The 17,676-nt window shown below is 51.7% G+C and overlaps 1 protein-coding gene across 1 annotated transcript; it reads left to right on the top strand.

Annotated features, from left to right (window-relative positions):
• Positions 1-6,814: 6,814 nt before the first annotated feature.
• On the top strand, positions 6,815-16,067 carry Tfap2c (transcription factor AP-2 gamma). The gene is made up of 7 exons (XM_046433528.2): positions 6,815-7,106; positions 8,683-9,168; positions 9,265-9,316; positions 10,707-10,923; positions 11,494-11,612; positions 13,511-13,655; positions 14,530-16,067. The coding sequence occupies exons 1-7, from the start codon at positions 7,059-7,061 to the stop codon at positions 14,813-14,815; spliced, it is 1,353 nt and encodes a 450-aa protein (XP_046289484.1). The 5' UTR covers positions 6,815-7,058; the 3' UTR covers positions 14,816-16,067.
• Positions 16,068-17,676: the final 1,609 nt, after the last annotated feature.

Below are 17,676 nucleotides of genomic sequence, written 5' to 3'. Positions count from 1 at the left end.
GAGTCCAGGGTGGCCCTGAGAACTGGGAGTTCTGCTGCCCCTGGACTGGGCCCTCCTTTGAGAAGGACCCACTTTGGGTTAAGTCCAGGATCTGAGTACATAACGACTTTCCAGTTGGCAAGTAAATGAACCTGGATGTGGTCATAACAGGTCTATTTCTGCGGCAGGAGGCATCTTTCAACAGAATAAAAATGCATTATTGTCTCATAAGATAAATTAGGGCAGGGTAGTTAGGAGTCTTCTCTGTGCATATCTAAGTTTATTTATTTATGTATTTTTAGAAAAACGAATGTTGGCTGAAGACATTTCCAATTTTTAGTTTTAGAAGCTAAAGATTTTGTTCAGGGAAAAGGAGAGATTATGCACACATACATGTGTGCCCGTGTGGTGTGTGTTGTGTGCGTGCACGTGTGTGTTGTGTGTGTGTTCATGTGTGTGTGTGTGTGTATGCTAAAATTTTTTACGGTTGGTGAGCCTGATATTAAGAAGGGTTTGGAGACTGATATTTATTTTATATTGAAGACTAGATCTACAATATAGAATATTTTTTCTTTCATTTGCTGGTTTTAATTTGGTGTTGAGTTTCACTGGCTAGAGCTCCCCTCTGGATCCCTGGGTTGCCATGGTGACATTTTGGCCTTTTGGGTGGTGGTGTTGTTTTTGGGCTGGCGGGCCCCACTGGAATGAGTTCTGACACGCAGGACTCGGAGCTTGGCGCCAGGGCCTGGGAAGCCAAGGTTGGTGTGCCACATGAGGGAGATGCCGGAGGAAACAGAGGGGACTGCAGCCTGGCGGGTGGAAGTTTAAGAAGTAGGCAAAGGGGAAAGGAGGCAGCGCTGCTTGTGGACATGGTCCAGGGAGGCCTGGAACCTTGGAGAGAAAGGGCCCAAGGGAGGTTGGGACTTGTCCAAGTGTCAGTTATTTGGGGGGGGGTGCTGGGGATTGAATGCAGGGCCTCCTCCAGACCCCAAATGCTGATTTTTCATAATGATGTATAGTGACAGGACAGGAGCTCAGTTTCTGAAGGCAGATAACATATATGGGCATCAGCGTGGTTACCGCATCTTCTGGGTTTTTGTTTTTGTTGGTTTAAAGATACAAGCATAGTAGAAACAACAAAGACCAGTAGTAACGTATAACAATAACCATGACCCGCCCCCGCCCCCCCAAAAAAGAAACCCTTCCTTTCTGGACTACATTTTAAAAATAAAATCAATATGTTCAATAGTGATGAGTGTGTTCACTTTGAAAATTAATTATAACAAGACACATTAATTGCAAACTTCTCCCCAAGGAAAACAAACTAACAAACAGAACCGAAGCCCCCACCCTAAAGGAAATACAAGCCAGCTTTATCACCCCTCCTCCACACCCCCATCCTATTGCTGGGCAAGGAGGTCTGTCAGGATCTTACAGCAATGTCCATGTCACTCTTAGACTAATATGAATGATCAAAATCCTAGTTTTCTGTCTGGGAGTGCAGCTCAGTGATGGAGAGGGTGATTAGCATATGCCAGGTCCTGGATTCAATCCCCATCACAAGAACCAAAGAACAAAAACAGAGACCCAAACAAAACAACAAAAACCACCCCCCCAAACCCTACTTACACTTCCAACTAATTTTCCCTGTTTTTGTATTCTGCCTTCTTTGCCCCAAGAGGTGGCTAGACACAAATGCTTAAAACCCTTTTCATAAAACTGCGGCTGTGCTCAAACAAAAACTTTTTGTTTTGCACAATGTGAAAAATTTACATGTCCTTCTATGGATGGATCTGTCATAAAAATCCCTTGGTGCATTTAAAAAACCGTGCCTTTGAAGGTTCCTGGGGCAGGAGCCACACAGGAGGAGGTCAGCAGGAGGTGGTTTCTCCTGACACTTCTTTCTTCTAAGGCATATAAATGTTAGAGAAAATTTGGGAGACATGTCCAACTCACCTCCCTGGGAAAGAAGCTATTTGGGTGGCTTGGGCAGGGTTTGTGTGAAAACCAGAGAGGGCTTGGGGGGGAGAAAAAAAAAGCAGTCTGTTCAAGTCTAATTTCCCTTCCTGCCTAGCTTGAGGGAGCAGGGGTGTGGTGGTCAACAATCAGCTGTATTTGTCTTCCTTAGGACAAGTCTATCTGACTGAGAGCTCTTAGAGGTTTTTTGTTTTGTTCTGTTTTGTTCTGACCCCCTGTCCATGTTGTTGTTGGGTTTTCCAAGTACTTTACCTTTCTCCACCAGGTAAACAGTCTGAGATAACCAAGGTGTAAAGAAACTTCTCTGGCACTTCAGGAAGACCCTCCCTGCCCCTGCCCAATTCCTTTCTTCCCAGAGGATTCACTCACTGCGACTTGTTCAATTTCAGCAGTGCCGGGCCTGAAGTCAGGTAGGAAAGACGACTGCGAATTCATGGAAATGTTAATAATTCCAGCTTTGGAGGCTAAAGAAATTTAGAAAGTATCCTTTGTCGGTAAGACAAACAATACGTATAAAATCTGTTGGATGACCTCTGGCACAGCACGTCATATACATATGTAAAGATCCTTTAAAAATCGAGGGAAGGCCCTTTTCCAAAGGCTAGTTTACAGTTTCCAAGGGGAGGGAGGCGGGCAGGGAGGAGTAAGGAGGACCTTCCAGGTGTGTCTTCCAATCGCGATAGCTGGTTTTGGCTATGAATCTGTCCCCCCACCCCTTCCCTCTTGCGTTAATTAAATGAACGCTCCGAGCGTGAGTTTACAGCACACGACTCGGCCCTCGGGGAGCTGTTTCCTCCCTTGCGCCTGCTCTTAAAACCTCAGCTCCCGGAGTTGAAGGCCTGCAACATGAATTTCCAGTTCCTAAGGGTGAGAAGTGGCGTTTGCGTGGAGGGCAGTTGCAGTTCCCGATTCCGGCTGGGGGGAGAGGAGAGCTCAAGGACCGCTGCTAAGCTTGAGGGCTAGCGGCTAGACAGAGGGCGCCTGCCGGGTGCAGGGTGGCTCTCGCGCTCTGCGGTGGCTGCCTCTCCTGCCCAGTACTGGCGCAGGAAGACGGGTGCGCGCCGCCAGCGCCTGGCCATAGTGGGCCTTCTCTTCGCCCGAACGCGAACAAGATAAGTGAGTTAAAGCCTCCGGACTTGGCTGGCCTGGAGGTATATGGTGACCTAGGACACCGAGCGGGGAAGGCCTCCAGGTACAGGGGCCCCCGCCTGCGCTCGGAGCGGTTAGGTCGCGCACCGACCAGCCCCGGGACATTAATGGAGAGGTGACAGGCAAGCTTCCAAGCTGAGTGGCCTCTGGCTGATTGGGGTCCCCAGGCGAAGGGCTGGGGAGAACCAGGACTGTCTCTCTTAGCGGGACCTCGAGAGCAGTTAGACAGTGGCTTTGGATACTACTAGGTAATCTGTGACTTTGAGGTAGTTGGACAACTCAAAACCCACCTTTGCTGCTATCAAATGGGACAGATGCCCGCGAGGTCTCGGTTTGTAGAGCGCGGTGCAAATGTGCGCTGGTACCAGGTCTGGGACAGAATTGACTGGGCCCCCTTCGGAAGCTTGGAACCTCAAGTACCCTCAACTTGGCGCGTCGCTTTGCTTGTCTGTAAAGAGGCGTTGTTTGGGAGGAAGACTAAGGATTGAGAAGCCGCTTCCAGTATGCGGCCTGTCGCAATTCGCTAGGAGCCAGGTTGGACCTAGACCCGAGGCGTGTGTGTGTGCGCGCAGCGGTCGCTTTGCATGCTATTAACAACTCAGTTATTTATTTTTATCAAGATTGTTAATATTTTGGAGTGCCTGTGAATTGATGTGTGTAGCGCTGGAGGGGGTGCGGCTTAATGGGTTTACATACTTCTGGGTTTCCAGTGAAGCCCAGTGTGTGTCCAGTGTTCCGCGAAAGAAGGGTGAAGCACGACCACCGCCCTCTTCTCCCTGATTAGCAGCAGCCTCCGGCTTCTGAGCCTGCTCGACTTCGGCGGGCTAGCCATTTACTGAGGTCAGGCTGTTGCAAGGGGTGGGACAGAGGTCCGGCGCGGGGTCCGCAAAATCGCTTAGAGGCCTCCACCTGCAGCTCGGACGCCTCTTCCCAGGGGCCCAATCCACTTTACCCGCGGAGCTGCCTAGTTCTGCCTGGAGTGGGGGTGGAGATTGGGCGGCTGAGGATTTTGGCCTAGGGCCTGGAGCCCTGTTTCCAAGAGGCACTCGCCCACCCTCTTCCGAGGTGGTTCACAATTGGGGTGCTGCTGTTCTTGCGAACACCTGGTCGTCCCTGGTCTGTGCTTTCTTGGGCCATCCCGAGGCTCCCGAGCGAGAGTGTGTGTGACTACAGGCTCCCTAGGGGGCGGCAGAGCGGAGCCCCTGAAACCTTCCACCCCCGCATCCCTTCCGCCAGGCGTGGATCCTGACGGTTTCGCTGCTGCGAGGCCTCTGGGGGTCCAGAGTGGCCATTCTACCCTCGGTGCTGTCCGCCTAAGGGCGCAGCCCCACTGTGCCGCAAGGGGCAGGGGCTTCGGAGTGAGGTTTGTTGTGGGGGCCAGAGCAATCGGTTCACAGTAGTTCTCTGCTAAGTGGTGGAGTTCACCGAAGGCTGAGGCTTCCGGCACCTTGACAAGGGGCGCGCGCTGAGGTTCCGGCCCGAAGCAGATGGTGTGCAGGTTTGGGCAGGGTTTCCAGAGACAGGAGGATGATTTTTTTTGAGTCGCCTCCCCCATCGCGGGTTGCGTTCTAGCGCGAGCGCGAATGAATGGCCTTTGCCAAGTGGTTCCGAAGTCTGCTCTCTTGGGTCTTCCAGAGAGGCGGCGAGTGGACCCTAGGTGTCCGTCGACTTCCCCGCCTCCGCCATTGCCACTCCCAGGCAGAAAGGAATCTCTGTTCCTCGGAGCGGCTCTGGCGAGAGCTGCCGCGGAAAACAAGGACAGCTAGGGCCTGGGGTATGGAGTAAGCACCTTTCTTCCCACTCCTGGCGCCAGCCTGCAGGTAAAGTTGCAGGCACAGACCAGACTACTTTCTCTCATGCTGCACCCCAGGTTTTCTTGGAGGAAACCGCGAGGCTAGAAGGCAAAGAGTGGTGGAAAGCCCAGCGTCACCCTTTCGAGAATCTGGGGCGCCCGAAGGAGGCGCTGGAGCCTCCTTCTCGCGAGAGCCCTGGGACCCCGATCTTCCTAGTCCTGGGCACGAGCGGCGCTGGGGTCCAATACTGGCATCCAGCAGGTGCCGGGGTTCCCCTATCCGCGAATACCAGGAGCGCTGGCTGTTTCTGCGGTTATTTAACCCCCCAGGCTCCTGTTTTGGAAGTGAGGCGTCAGGGTTGGGTATGTCGTTTAGATTCATTGTGCTTTGTACTTAGTTCAAAGCTCCGCAGACATCTTTGGCCCCCAAAGCCCCAGTGATTTCAACTTTCAGGTTTTTGGTCTCACATTTGGTCGAAAAATCACCTCGGACCTGGCTGCTCCCTAAGGCGAGGGGTAATGTTTCCCTTGGAGGACATGTATTTTTATTTTAGTTCTTACTTTATTTGAGGCCCAACTGGGTCTAAAGATATGCTCAAACAAACCCGAGGAAGAGCAGGAAGGTGGAGGAAGACGTCCTGTTGTGGATGGGAGAATCAAGTCCACTCCAGGTGTTTGGGGTGGAAGGGGGCACTGTACTGATCAGTATTGATGATTGCAAAATTGGATTAGGAGTCAAATCGAAATAGTCTCCTCATCCAATCCCCTTAGAATATTTAAATCCAGACCCGGAAGCCAATTGGGAGTCCTAACAAATTTTGCCCTCAAGAATTAACAACTTTCCTTTTGTAATAAAAAAATCAATTATAATAATTGAGTTAATGAATTTCGTTTCTTTAAATTTTAAAAATTAACACTGAACGTTGCTTTCAAGTGTGGGCATCAAGTACATGTGAAGGAAAGGAGGCAGAGTTTAGGTAGAATAAAGTTTCGTTTTCTCCCTCCACCTGTGGAACGGGCATGCCCACTTCTCTAAAGGTGGCCTCTCTGAAGCCCCCTCCTCTTCCCCATACCTCCTTACCCCACCCACCCGTGGCGCTTCGATTTTGTTGTACCCGGCACCTCTTGGTTGGCGAGTAGAGCCTTTTGAATGGCTCGCCCGAGGCATTTGCGGATCGGGTGCAGGACAGGGCAGGGAATTGGGTCTGGGCCTTGGAACGCGGGTACCCCACGGCTGCAGCCAGCGGTGGGAGGTGCAGCTTCGGACACCAGCGGCAACACACCTTTGGCTCAACTTCTGGGCAGGTAGAATAAGGTGCTGCCTCTTAGGCGCTAGGGCGGACTCCTCAAGAAACCATTCTTCACCCCGTCCTCTGCGTCAGGATGGCATACTAACTTGGGAGAGGACAAGGGGTGACTGGGGCCGATCTCGGGGCTCCAGCTGCACGACCCCAGCCTAGTTCTTAAGTCTAGTCTCCGTAGGGCAGGTGGGGTGAGGGTGTGTTGTTAGATTAAGGGGACACAACTGTTGAGACACTCCGCATGCAGTGTCCACTTCCAGGTGACCTCGGTCTTTTGGAAATCGTGAAAAGGCCCTTTACGTGACAAGAGAACAGCTCGTAGGTATTTGGTTCACAGCTCTGCCAATCTCAGGTGTGTGCAGGGTGGGAGTGACGAGGAAGGCGCGTGGGGTTCTCAGGCCTCGCTGGTGTGTGGTTCTTAGCGAGGTACGGTAGACTGACTCCCCTTCTAGCCCCTCGCAACGTCGGGCCAGGCGCGACGCCAGGTCCGGGTGCGGGGCGGAGCTAGGCTGGGACTGGCTGGGGGCCGCCCCGCCCTGCGCCTGGGCCTCCGCGCCGGCCCCCGGGGAGGAGTTATGATAATTTCCTTCTCATTAAGGCACTCGAGTCCCGCGGCTATCGCCGGGACACAGTGCGGGTGCGGCTTCCCGGGTCCACGGCAGCGGTCTCTACACCCGCGGCGGCAAAATCTACGCTCTTACGTCCGCCGATGTGCGTCCAGTGATCGGGACAGCAAGGCCCGCGCTCGGCGGGGCGGCGGCAGGCGCCTGGTCACCGTGACCCCAATTTTGGATTTACCGCTCGGGGGGTGGGGGGAGTCTGGATTTAACTGGCGACTGTTTTGGGGGACGCCGGACGCCATGTTGTGGAAAATAACCGATAATGTCAAGTACGAAGAGGACTGCGAGGTGAGCGGGGCTCAGGGGTGCAGGGGCGCAGCCCAGCCCCGCTGGAGTACAGTTGCGGAGGCAGGGACACCAGACCGGAGTCCGGGACGAGTGCGCAAGAGCCCTCATCTCTCGGCGGAGCCCGGTTCGGTCCTCCCGACACCCCCTGAGCCCCTTTCTCCGGGTCCCCTTTCCAGTACCGGGTCTTTTCCTAAATACCCAGCCCTAGGGAACAAGGCCTGGAAGGAGAACGGCAGATTCCCACCCACAAAGCTTACCAGTCAGTTTCCTCCGAAGAGAACAGCCCTTCTTCCCGTTTTCACGGAAGAGCGCCCGTCTGCAACCCTTAGACGTGGCTTTTTCCGCAGGAAGTCTTGGTCTAAAGGGATCAAGTGAGACTACCTGCCGGCGACACTTTTTGCAGAGCCTCCTCCGAGGAGGGCTTGTCACCTGCCCCGCTACCTCCTCAGGGAAGCAAGAAAGCAGCCGAAGCTTGGCTTTCAGGAGAAGTGGGGGCTGGGGAGTGTTGGGGGGGGGGTGCTGAGGCCACATGGGGCCGTAAGCGCTCGGGAGTGCTCCAGCCTGTCGGACAGGTTGAGCTAGAGTTTCGGAGAGTAGGAGGGAGGGAGGCGGCGAGCGGGAAGAGGAAGAAGACGCAGGCGGCGGGAGTCGAGCACCCGGGCGCGTGCAGAGGGGAGTCCAGGCGGCCCGGACGCTAGAGCGCACGCTGTCTCCCGGACCTGGAGGGGCTGCCCCTGCTCGCAGACCCGGACACTTCCGCTAGGGGGCGACAGTACCATGTTTCTCCTGTTTCCTTGCTGCCCTTGTGACCCCGGGACAGATGGAAACACATCTTTTAGGAATTAAATCGGGCCGCCGAGAAGCGAGGGGACGAGAGCAGGCAAGGTTGCCCAATTTTCAGGGTCTTTTCATTCTCCCTCTGCACCGGCATGTGTGGGAACTGGCCTTGGACGAGCAGGCCGATCTTAATCTTAGCTCCACTTGGCCCGGCCTGGCTGGCAGGGAGGATAGCCTTGGCCTCCGAGCGTTCCTTCCCTAGATCCTCGGGCGATGTTGGATGGCAGGCACTGCCTGGGGGCGTCACCTGCCCGGAGGTCTTTGTCCTAAGGGCGTGGAAGGGAGGGTCCCTGGGGCGGGGAAGATGCACTCCTCCCGGGCTGTGCGCTTTATCCGTGTCAGCTGCTTCCGTTTTGCCGTGCGACTCCAACATGTGCGGGCTGAAGAGCGAGCGCGCTTGGCTAGGCGTTTGCCGCAGACCGACTCACCCCCCGATCCCAGGCTGCTGCCTCTACCCCGGACTTACCTGGCTTGGGACCCGAGGTCCTGAGCAGGCGCCTCTGAGCGTCGTGGCCACCGAAGCGCCTAGACCTTCGCCGCCGGGCTCGGCGGACTCATCCCTCCAGGTCTTAAACCAGCCTCTCCTCCCTCGGAGAGTCACTGGACTCACAGTTGACTATGAAATCCCGGGGTCCGACCCGGAGCGGGACCCCTGGGATTCACGGCTCCTCCTCGCGCCGCCAGCCGGTTCGCTGTAGCAGGGTTTCGCACTAACCGGGTCTCTGCTTTTCTCTTACAGGATCGCCACGATGCGAGTAGCAACGGGAACCCGCGCATCCCCCACCTCTCCTCGGCCGGGCAGCATCTTTACAGCTCCGCACCGCCGCTGTCCCACACTGGAGTCGCCGAATACCAGCCGCCACCCTACTTTCCACCGCCCTACCAGCAGCTGGCTTACTCTCAGTCGGCAGATCCCTACTCGCATCTGGGCGAAGCCTACGCTGCGGCCATCAACCCCCTGCACCAGCCTGCGGCCGCCGGCAGCCAGCAGCAAGCCTGGCCCGGCCGCCAGAGCCAGGAGGGCGCCGGCCTGCCTTCGCACCACGGGCGCCCGGCCAGCCTGCTCCCCCACCTCTCCGGGCTGGAGGGCGGCGCCGTGGGCGCCCGCAGGGATGCCTATCGCCGCTCGGACCTGCTGTTGCCCCACGCACACGCCTTGGACGCCGCGGGGCTGGCCGAGAACCTGGGGCTCCACGACATGGCTCACCAGATGGAAGAGGTGCAGGTGAGCGGCTCGGCTGGGATTCGTTTGCCTAACAGCCACCCCTCGTGCCACGTTCACCCCAAACTGAAAGGAAACTTTGTCATTTCTCCCCCCCAGAACGTTGACGACCCACACTTGCTGGGGCCCGATCAGACTGTAATCCGCAAAGGTAAATCGTGACCGAGAGGTTTTTCCTCCTCTGGCTCTGCGCAGGCAGCCCAACTTGCGAAGTTACCAATTTGCTGCCAGGATGGGGGTCCTGGGTGGTCATCATGGGACATTCTGTGATAGAGGGGACCCACGGGGACTGAGGGAGGCTAGGTTTGTAGGAGGGACAAGACTGGATTTTTTTTTTTACCCCGACGTGATTGAAAAGGGAGCTCTTAGGAGCTGCCTCTTAATCTCTGGAGTTGCTACTCCTTAGTGTTCTCAGGGAAATGTGCCCCTCTGAATGCCAGAGGGTGTTTTACAGAGTCGGAAAAGTCTCCCAGAGTTGGTATTGTGATTAATTCCGGGGGTAGAAAAAAAACGAAGCTGGAACCTTAGTTATTGGTGCTGTTGACAGTTTTAATTGTGGAACGAGTTGATGTGATTTTTATTTCGAATTTCAAACACGCATATGGGAGGAGTAGTTAATTCTGACCTGCAAGAAAAGTTTTGAAACAGTTTGGGCTACCAAATAAACAGACCTGAAAGGGGAAAGAGCTGCGTGATCAGTCAGAGATTGGGTTTTTGCAGGGGAGGGAGGAGATGGAGAAAATTGGATTACTTTGAGTGGCTTGCAAATTTAAGTTACATACTGATAGGATTTCCAATCTGGCTGTTTTGGGAAGTGAAGTCAACCTAAATTAAAAGAGTCAAGGTTTGTTACTTGAACTTGAAGTGTTTGAGTAGATTAGGGAGTGTGAGGAAATGGTATTTGGGGAAAAATTGGAAAATAGAATTTCCCAGTAAACTTAACAACAACAACAAAAAAGGACTAATTTGTATTTTAAAATTTATTGTGATCAGCTGCATTGAAGGGTTTTGGCAAAGGATCTGAATTTGTACTGTGCTTTTCGTTGTTCATTGATTGAGGGGGAACAAATCACCACTTATTTAATATTGAAGCAGTTTTCTGAAAACAAAAAGATTCTATGCTTGGAATCTTGACTAATTGATTTTCCAAGGTGTTATCTTGTGAATTTCAGATTTATCTTTGAGGAAAGAACATGGCTTTAAAAAGTCGGCTTGAGCAGGGTGTGGTGGTACACGCCTGTAATCCCATCTACTCAGAAGGCCTAGGCAAGTTTGAGGCCAGCCTCAGCAACTTAGTGAGACCCTGTCCAAAGTAAAAAAGGGCTGGGACTGTAGCTCAGTGGTAGAACACTTGCCTAGCATGTGCAAGGCCCTGGGTTCCATCCCCAGTGCCCGTGGGGAAGATCTTGCAATTTGTGATACAGCATGTGAAGCTGTTTGTCTGAAGACTGCTTTTAGCTTTGGTTCCTGGGGTTTTTTTTCCCCCAAAGGTCTCTTGATTAGATGCAACCCTGACCATCAGTCCTGGTCTTGTCTCTCAGGTCCCATCTCCATGACTAAGAACCCCCTAGGTCTCCCCTGTCAGAAGGAGCTGGTGGGAGCCGTGATGAATCCCAGCGAAGTCTTCTGCTCGGTTCCGGGAAGACTGTCCCTCCTCAGCTCCACGTCCAAATATAAAGTGACGGTGGCTGAAGTGCAGAGGCGATTGTCACCGCCTGAATGTTTAAATGCCTCACTGCTGGGAGGTGTTCTCAGAAGGTACTGGGCTCTGAGATTGGGGATTGGAAGGTGAATGTATAAAAGGGCTTGGAGGTATTTTTAACATTTATATAACTTTTATACCTAACGCTGAATTGTAATGGGCTAAGAGAGAGTTTTCAGTACATTTCTCTCTTTTCTTTTAGAAAGTGCCAAATGCAGAAGGAAGTGCTAAAACAGCGCTAACAAATTATCGTTTGGTTGGGATTTGATTCTATGCATGAAGCAGCAGCATCTGTACTAGGAGAAGGGGGGCTGTGTGGGCTTCATTCCCCCAGGGAGTTTTTGGGAGGTTGTTGCAATTTTACAAGAGAAAATTCGTCTACTCTCCAGTACAACTTGCTGTGTTCTGTGATTAAACAACAACAAAATCCCCAAAGCAGAAGGCAAGTGATTCTCTGGAAGGGTTTTGATTTTTAATTTTAAGGGGATTAATTAAACAAGGTATCACTTCTGATGACGACTCTCATCATGTAGGCGTTGATGGACTTCAGCTTTGACAACAGAACATAGGGACTGTAGAATTTTCAAAGCGTGGTTTCTTGACAATAGTCAACTTTCTTTTCCCAGAGCCAAGTCCAAAAATGGAGGCCGATCTTTGCGGGAGAAGTTGGACAAGATTGGGCTGAATCTTCCGGCTGGGAGACGGAAAGCTGCTCACGTGACCCTCTTGACATCCTTGGTGGAAGGTCGGTGCTATTCTTGTTCTGTGGTGTTTTAAGTTTGCACTGTCTTTAGTGCTTTGTCAACAAAGAGGCAGAAAACAATTCATAAGGCTCAGTTACAAGTAGAGATGAAAGCAGTTTGAATGGTCATGTTCATTACAATGAATCATAATTTTATTAAATAAGCCAACACTTGTGTATGACTGCTCATGCACTCTGCTCTGGGTTCCCCAGAAAGTCAATGTTAAAGAAATTGGTTTTCCCAGTCTAAAAATCATGCCATAGGGGTGAAGAAAATTTCCTTTTTCATGAATGTGTTTTTTGAAAGCTGATCCGTTGCTACAGCTTTTAAAAGTAGCTTATTAGCCGGGCGCCTTGGAGCACTCCAGTAATCCTTGCATCTCTGGAGGTTGAGACAGGAGGATTACGAGTTCAAAGCCAGCCTCAGCAAAAGCGAGACCCTGTCTCTAAATCAAATATGTAATAGGGCTGGGGATGTGGCTCATCCCCTGAGTTCAATTCCTAACCCCCCCCCCCCAAAAAAAAGGCAGCTTACTTACTGATGGTCAAAAGTAGCACTTCTGAAATAGTTTTGTAGCTATGGACTATTGGGATTGTACTCAGTGCACACACACAGTGGGACGCGCCCAGGTCAACTCCTTTCCTTCCATCAAAATGGGAACACACCTGTAATCCCAGTGGCTCAGGAGGCTGGTCAGGAAGAGCTTAAGTTTGGGGTCAGTCTTAGTGAGACTTTGTCTCAAGATAAAATTTTCCAAAAAGGGTTAAGGAGCAGGGCACAGTGGCACATGCCTGTAATCCCAGTGGCTTGGGAGGCTGAGGCAGGAGGATCAAGAGTTCAAAACCAGCCTCAGCAATAGCGAGGCACTAAGCAACTCAGTGAGACCCTGACTCTAAATAAAATACAAAATAGGGCTGGGGATGTGGCTCAGTGGTCGAGGGCCCCTGAGTTCAATCCCAGGTACCAAAAAAACCCAGGGATGAGCAGTGATTCTCTTCCCAGTTCTTAGATTATAGTGTGTGGTGTTTTAGTTTCTTGGATGGGAGACCCTTCCCAAGAATGCACTGTGGCCTCGGCCCCTCACCCGCAACGGGGTGCTGGCTCTGGCTCTGGGCTGGGGAAGCCAATGAGAAGTGGGCTCCAAGGCAGCACAGCCTTTTGAACACTGTATGTCCCTGGCCTCTTGGCGTGACGGTGGTGCTGAGACCTGGCACAGACCCTCTCTACCCTTTTACGAGTGGCTTAGAGGTCAGGGTGAGGAGTAAGGGCTGCTGGCTTGGGAATAGCTGCCCTGTGGGAAGAAGTGTGGGTTTTGCAGTAGGAGTGCTGGTGTTTTGCGGGGGTTTCCTGACCAGCCAGGCAGGGGGCTTGAATGAATGTGCTCCTGGAACAATGGCTTTCAGATTCTGATCCCTAGCGGTTAGGCCCCTTTATGGCACCTCTACCATCTGGGGTTTTTGCAAAGCCCTCCTGTCTTGCTCCCTGGGGCCAGGAAAGGCCCCTTTCTGGTGGGTGATGACTCCACTGGTCTCCTCCCGAGGCCCCCTTCACTTGACAGAGGAGCTTATCTCCCTTCATCTTCCTGCTGCCCCTCAAAAACTTTTGACTATCAAGAGGAAGTGTGGACCTCTGGTCACGGAGCAGGGAACAGGAACTTTCTCAAGCACAGGAAGGACTTCGAGTGCTTGGCCCTCACTATCCTCCTCACCCTCCACACCTGGAGGGCGCCCTGGAAGCCCTGCCTGCCTGTCTGCCCTGGAGTCCTTTGCCCTGCGTGATTTCATCTTAGAAGGCAGAGCGACTGGCAGTCAGTCTCTGGGAAAGAGAAAGGGCAGTTTGCTGGCATTTCCCTGCAGCCATCCGAAAACCTAAACCTGTTGCCTGTTGCTGATGATTCTAGGCGAAGCTGTTCACTTGGCCCGGGACTTTGCGTACGTCTGTGAAGCGGAGTTTCCTAGTAAGCCAGTGGCTGAATATTTAACCAGGCCTCACCTGGGAGGGCGGAATGAGATGGCGACGAGGAAGAATACGCTGCTGGCAGCTCAGTGAGTATCCATACTGTCTCGGAGCTCAGGCGTGCAGTCCCTGCAGCTCAGAAAAGGAACCAGTCGTGAAACAGGGTGCAGAGAAGGAAAAGGCCAAGAGATCCCTGGTTCCTGAGTCAAAGCCATGAACTTTCTTGCAGGGTTTGGAAGGGTCGCCGGAGTGTGTTGCTTATGAGCTCTCTGGGCTGCCTGGTTACTGGGCTCAACTTGGTTCAGACCCCTTCCATTTCTGTATTTGCATAGCTTATAAAAATTTGTTTTATCATAGGCAGTAAAGAGATTGTGTATCTTCTGCCTCCTGATAACAGACTTGTTTTTTAAATGCAAAGTTCAGGGTGATTTGAAGGAGTCCTGAGCCAATTAAATGTCTCACATGGTACTAAATGCAGCTGTGGAGTTTCTCATGGAAACCGAAAGGAGGCTGATTTTAAAATCAAGTTAAATGAAGCAGAACAGTCAAGTCAGGAAAGGAGGCAGGAGTGCAGTGAGCCAGCCTGGGCAGAGATTGGGAGTTTCAGGGGATTGCATGATTCTCTGGGTTCCTGATTAGGGTTCATTTATTGGAACTCATTTATACCAAAACAAACTGCCTTGACCTCAGGGTCCTGGTGACCTTGGCTAGTTGCAGGGTTAATCCTGTTACTTCTAATTGCAGTGAGGATAGATAAGAGAGCTCTGGAAAAGAGCTTAGTTCAGTCTCTGACACTTAATAGGTGCTAAGTGGAGTTGTTGGCCATTGGTGGTAGTTTCCATTCCCTTGCTTGGTTCAGCCAGGCCACCCACTGCCTCCAGGGGTCATCCTCAGGGTGGTTTGTCCTGCACTCCCTTCCTGAAGAGCTGGGAGTCACTCACTGGATTCCTGATGTCTTCCCAGGCAAGTGTGTAAAGAATTCACGGACCTCCTCAATCAAGACCGAACACCCAATGGCAACAACAGGCCCTCCCTGGTCTTGGAAACGAACATACAGAACTGCTTGTCTCATTTCAGCCTGATTACCCACGGGTTTGGCAGCCAGGCCATCTGCGCCGCTGTGTCTGCGGTGCAGAACTACATCAAAGAAGCCCTGATTGTCATTGACAAATCCTATATGAACCCCGGAGACCAGAGTCCCGCAGATTCTAATAAGACCCTGGAGAAAATGGAGAAGCACAGGAAGTAAAATGGGGGTGAGCAGAGGCGGGAAGGGAAAGGACTGAGGAATCCTGCTCCACTGGGACAGACCAGGACGCCCCTCCTGCTGGGGGAGGAGCTTCCAACCTCCCCTACCCACCTATCCAAAGGCCTCTGTCACTTGAGGCTTGCAGGATCTTGACCTGCCCTCCTGGATCCCTTTGGCTTCTCCAGCGCTGCAGTGTTTGACCTTGGACACAGGATCCCAAGGTGACAAGTAGTGGTTTTTGTTTTACTTGTTGAGCGTTCATTTTTTGGAACCCCATCCCTCCTTCCTCTGAAAGTGGTGCTACGAGTTTTAGAACCTTCTCATAAGTTCCCCGGGGATGACAAGAAGCCATGCGCCTGGCTGTTGAAACATCCGATTGATGCGATTCAGATCAACGATAACTTATTTCCTTCAGTGTTAAGATATGGCTGGTTTTTATGTCCACTAAATATTGTTTTCAAAAATCAGTCTGTATCTACCTTCTTCGGCGATCGTGCCCTCCAGGAGGAGGCAGAGGTACCGCGTGCTTGGCGGCCAGTGAGCAGGTGCTGGGTGGGGCAAACCCTGCTCACAGGGGCCTCTGGTTTGTAGGAAACTTGTAGAAACAATGCCTGCTGACGATTTCATTTTTCTTTTGTCTTTTTTTTTTAACTTTGAAAGTTAACTCTTTAAGTGGGTGACTCTTTGAAACGACAGGTTCCTGTGAGGTACTGAAGCTTTATTTGCATATTTATTTCAGATCTTGATTTTTGAGTAAACTTGAAAAGGGTGAATACAAGCGTCTGCTGCCGCCTGTCACCCCCAAGTCCCTGTGGAGGCTCTGTATTTTGAGGCACAGTGTGTTCAGTGTACAGATTTTATTTATGCATAATTTAATGGGGTCTGTAAATACAGGTGCACTTCTTACAAGTTTTTGAGAAATAGGATTCGATTTTAATATTAACTTTTAATGGTGGTGGGGTAATCTATAACACGTTTTTAGATTTTATTCATCTGTACACAGGGTATGAAGAATTAAAAAGCATACAGGGCTTTGTTCTTGGTTTGGAAGATTCTATTTAATCGGAGCCCTCTGTTCAGAAAGCAGTAACTTGGCATCTCGTTCCTGTGGGGCTCATTCACCCTACAGTGAATGTGTGTTATAGTTGGTGTGGGTGAAATGGAGGTTTAGAATTGAACTCCATGCCTGTAAATGTTTCCCCAATCATTGTGTGCATATAATACCTGTATAATAAAAGTATTCTGGATAGAATCTGTGGAAGTCTGGTTCTAACTTGATTTTTTCCCCCTGAGTCTCTAGGATGAGTGGAAGAGTGCATAGCTAATTTATGACTTGACTGTGGCTTAATAATGTAATAGACTGAGCAAAAGAGCTGTGTCTGTCGGGGAGGAATCTTGAGTTTTGTTTTCTTTCCCTAGTGAGACTTCTCAACTGCCTCGGGTCTTTGCACTAACACCAATGTCTCCATAGCAGATGGCACCATTCTCCCCACTCCGGTGACAGGAAGTGTGTGAGGGATAGTTTATTGACTTTGAGAGACATAGGCTAACTCTCTCTCTCTCTCTCTCTCTCTCTCTCTTTTTTTTTTCCCCCTTTGGTTTGGTGCTGGGGATGGAAGCCAGGGAGGCAGGCATGCTGAGCACATGCTCTACCACTGGCCACTCACCCCCAGCCCAGGGCAGAGGTTTCCAGAACATCAGTTCCTAAGGATGGGTGCCTTCCTGCCCTGTGCTCAGCATGCTGGGACACTGGATGCTGGTCAGGAGGGGACATGAGCTCACAGGTATTCCCTGGGCAGATGTGGCTTAGAGGACTTGGCGTTCAGCCAAATGCAAGCAATGGAGGTGTAGTGTGTCAGTGTTTTAAATGAATCCAAATTCTCCATCTTTGGGAATGTGGCCCTCTGCCCAGGGCATCCTAGTCATTTTTCTGCCTGTGGGGCAAACCAGAGACTGGGTCTTTATGCTTCTTGGGGAGTGGAGGAGTCTGGCAGGGTTGTGTCCTCCCTGGGTGTTTGCAGAGGTCTTAGATGCACACTGCTGGCACTCAACTTCAAGGTGAAGTGGCCTGGCGTATCCGCCAGGAAGTGATATGTTTGTGGTTTGGCATGTGTGGCCAGGCTTCAAAGGAAGTGGGAGCAAAAGGATTTTCCACATTGGATAAGGCCTTGCTGCAACCCCAGGCTCATCCCCCTTCACTTGGAATTCTCCACCGCACGCTCAGCCCTTCCACTTGGTGTTGGCAGTGATTATTATTAAGTAATTTAAGCTCTGCCAACCCAGTACTTTCTCTTGGCAGCTTGTCCTTGGCCACCAAATGTTCCCATTATGTTGGTTTTATCTGGTTGATATGTCAGGATCACAATTGCTTTCCTTTAGAGCAGCAAAAAGAGGTCTTAGGTGAGTAGTTATTTCTCAATCAAGGCTTAAGATGTTGGGTGTTAGAGGAAGTCACCGGGGCAAAGGGCTCAAGGAATAAGGGCTGTTCCCTTACCTGCAAGCTTGTGTTTGAACTGGAGGCAGGATTTTAGGAGCTGTGCTGAACAGTGTTCTGGAAACGCCCCAGTCAACCTGGGATGGAAGAGCTGTAAGCAGGGCCCCTGTGCCTGGCTCTGAGCTGGCTTCTCCCTGATCTTGGTTGTCATTGGTGGCAGGTGGCCGCCAGGCTCCCTGGGAATGGTGCACAGCAATAACAGGTTTTTCTGCCTAACATCTCTGAGATGGTGCCATGGGAAACAGAACCAAGTACCCTACTGACCACTGGATGCTTGTGTCCCTGCAGTAAGCCCAGGCTTGCCCTCTGGCATTCGGTTGCTGGACCTTGTCCCTCCTGGGCCAGGATAGGCTCTGTCGCAAGCCCT

This window comes from Marmota monax, unplaced genomic scaffold (genome assembly GCF_021218885.2).
Source record: "Marmota monax isolate L192 unplaced genomic scaffold, Marmota_monax_Labrador192_F-V1.1 WCK01_AAM20220418_F8-fsc00014, whole genome shotgun sequence".
Lineage (NCBI taxonomy): Eukaryota > Metazoa > Chordata > Mammalia > Rodentia > Sciuridae > Marmota > Marmota monax.
The sequence above is the reverse complement of the archived record's forward strand: the minus strand, read 5'-3'. Positions and strand labels throughout refer to the sequence as shown.

Bases quoted from the DNA above. Each gene is read 5' to 3' on its own strand.
- Tfap2c (XM_046433528.2), top strand. From the start codon at position 7,059: ATGTTGTGGAAAATAACCGATAATGTCAAGTACGAAGAGGACTGCGAG. The intron at 9,169-9,264 runs GTGAGCGGCTCG...TCTCCCCCCCAG, and splicing joins ACCAGATGGAAGAGGTGCAG to AACGTTGACGACCCACACTT. The intron at 9,317-10,706 runs GTAAATCGTGAC...CTTGTCTCTCAG, and splicing joins TCAGACTGTAATCCGCAAAG to GTCCCATCTCCATGACTAAG.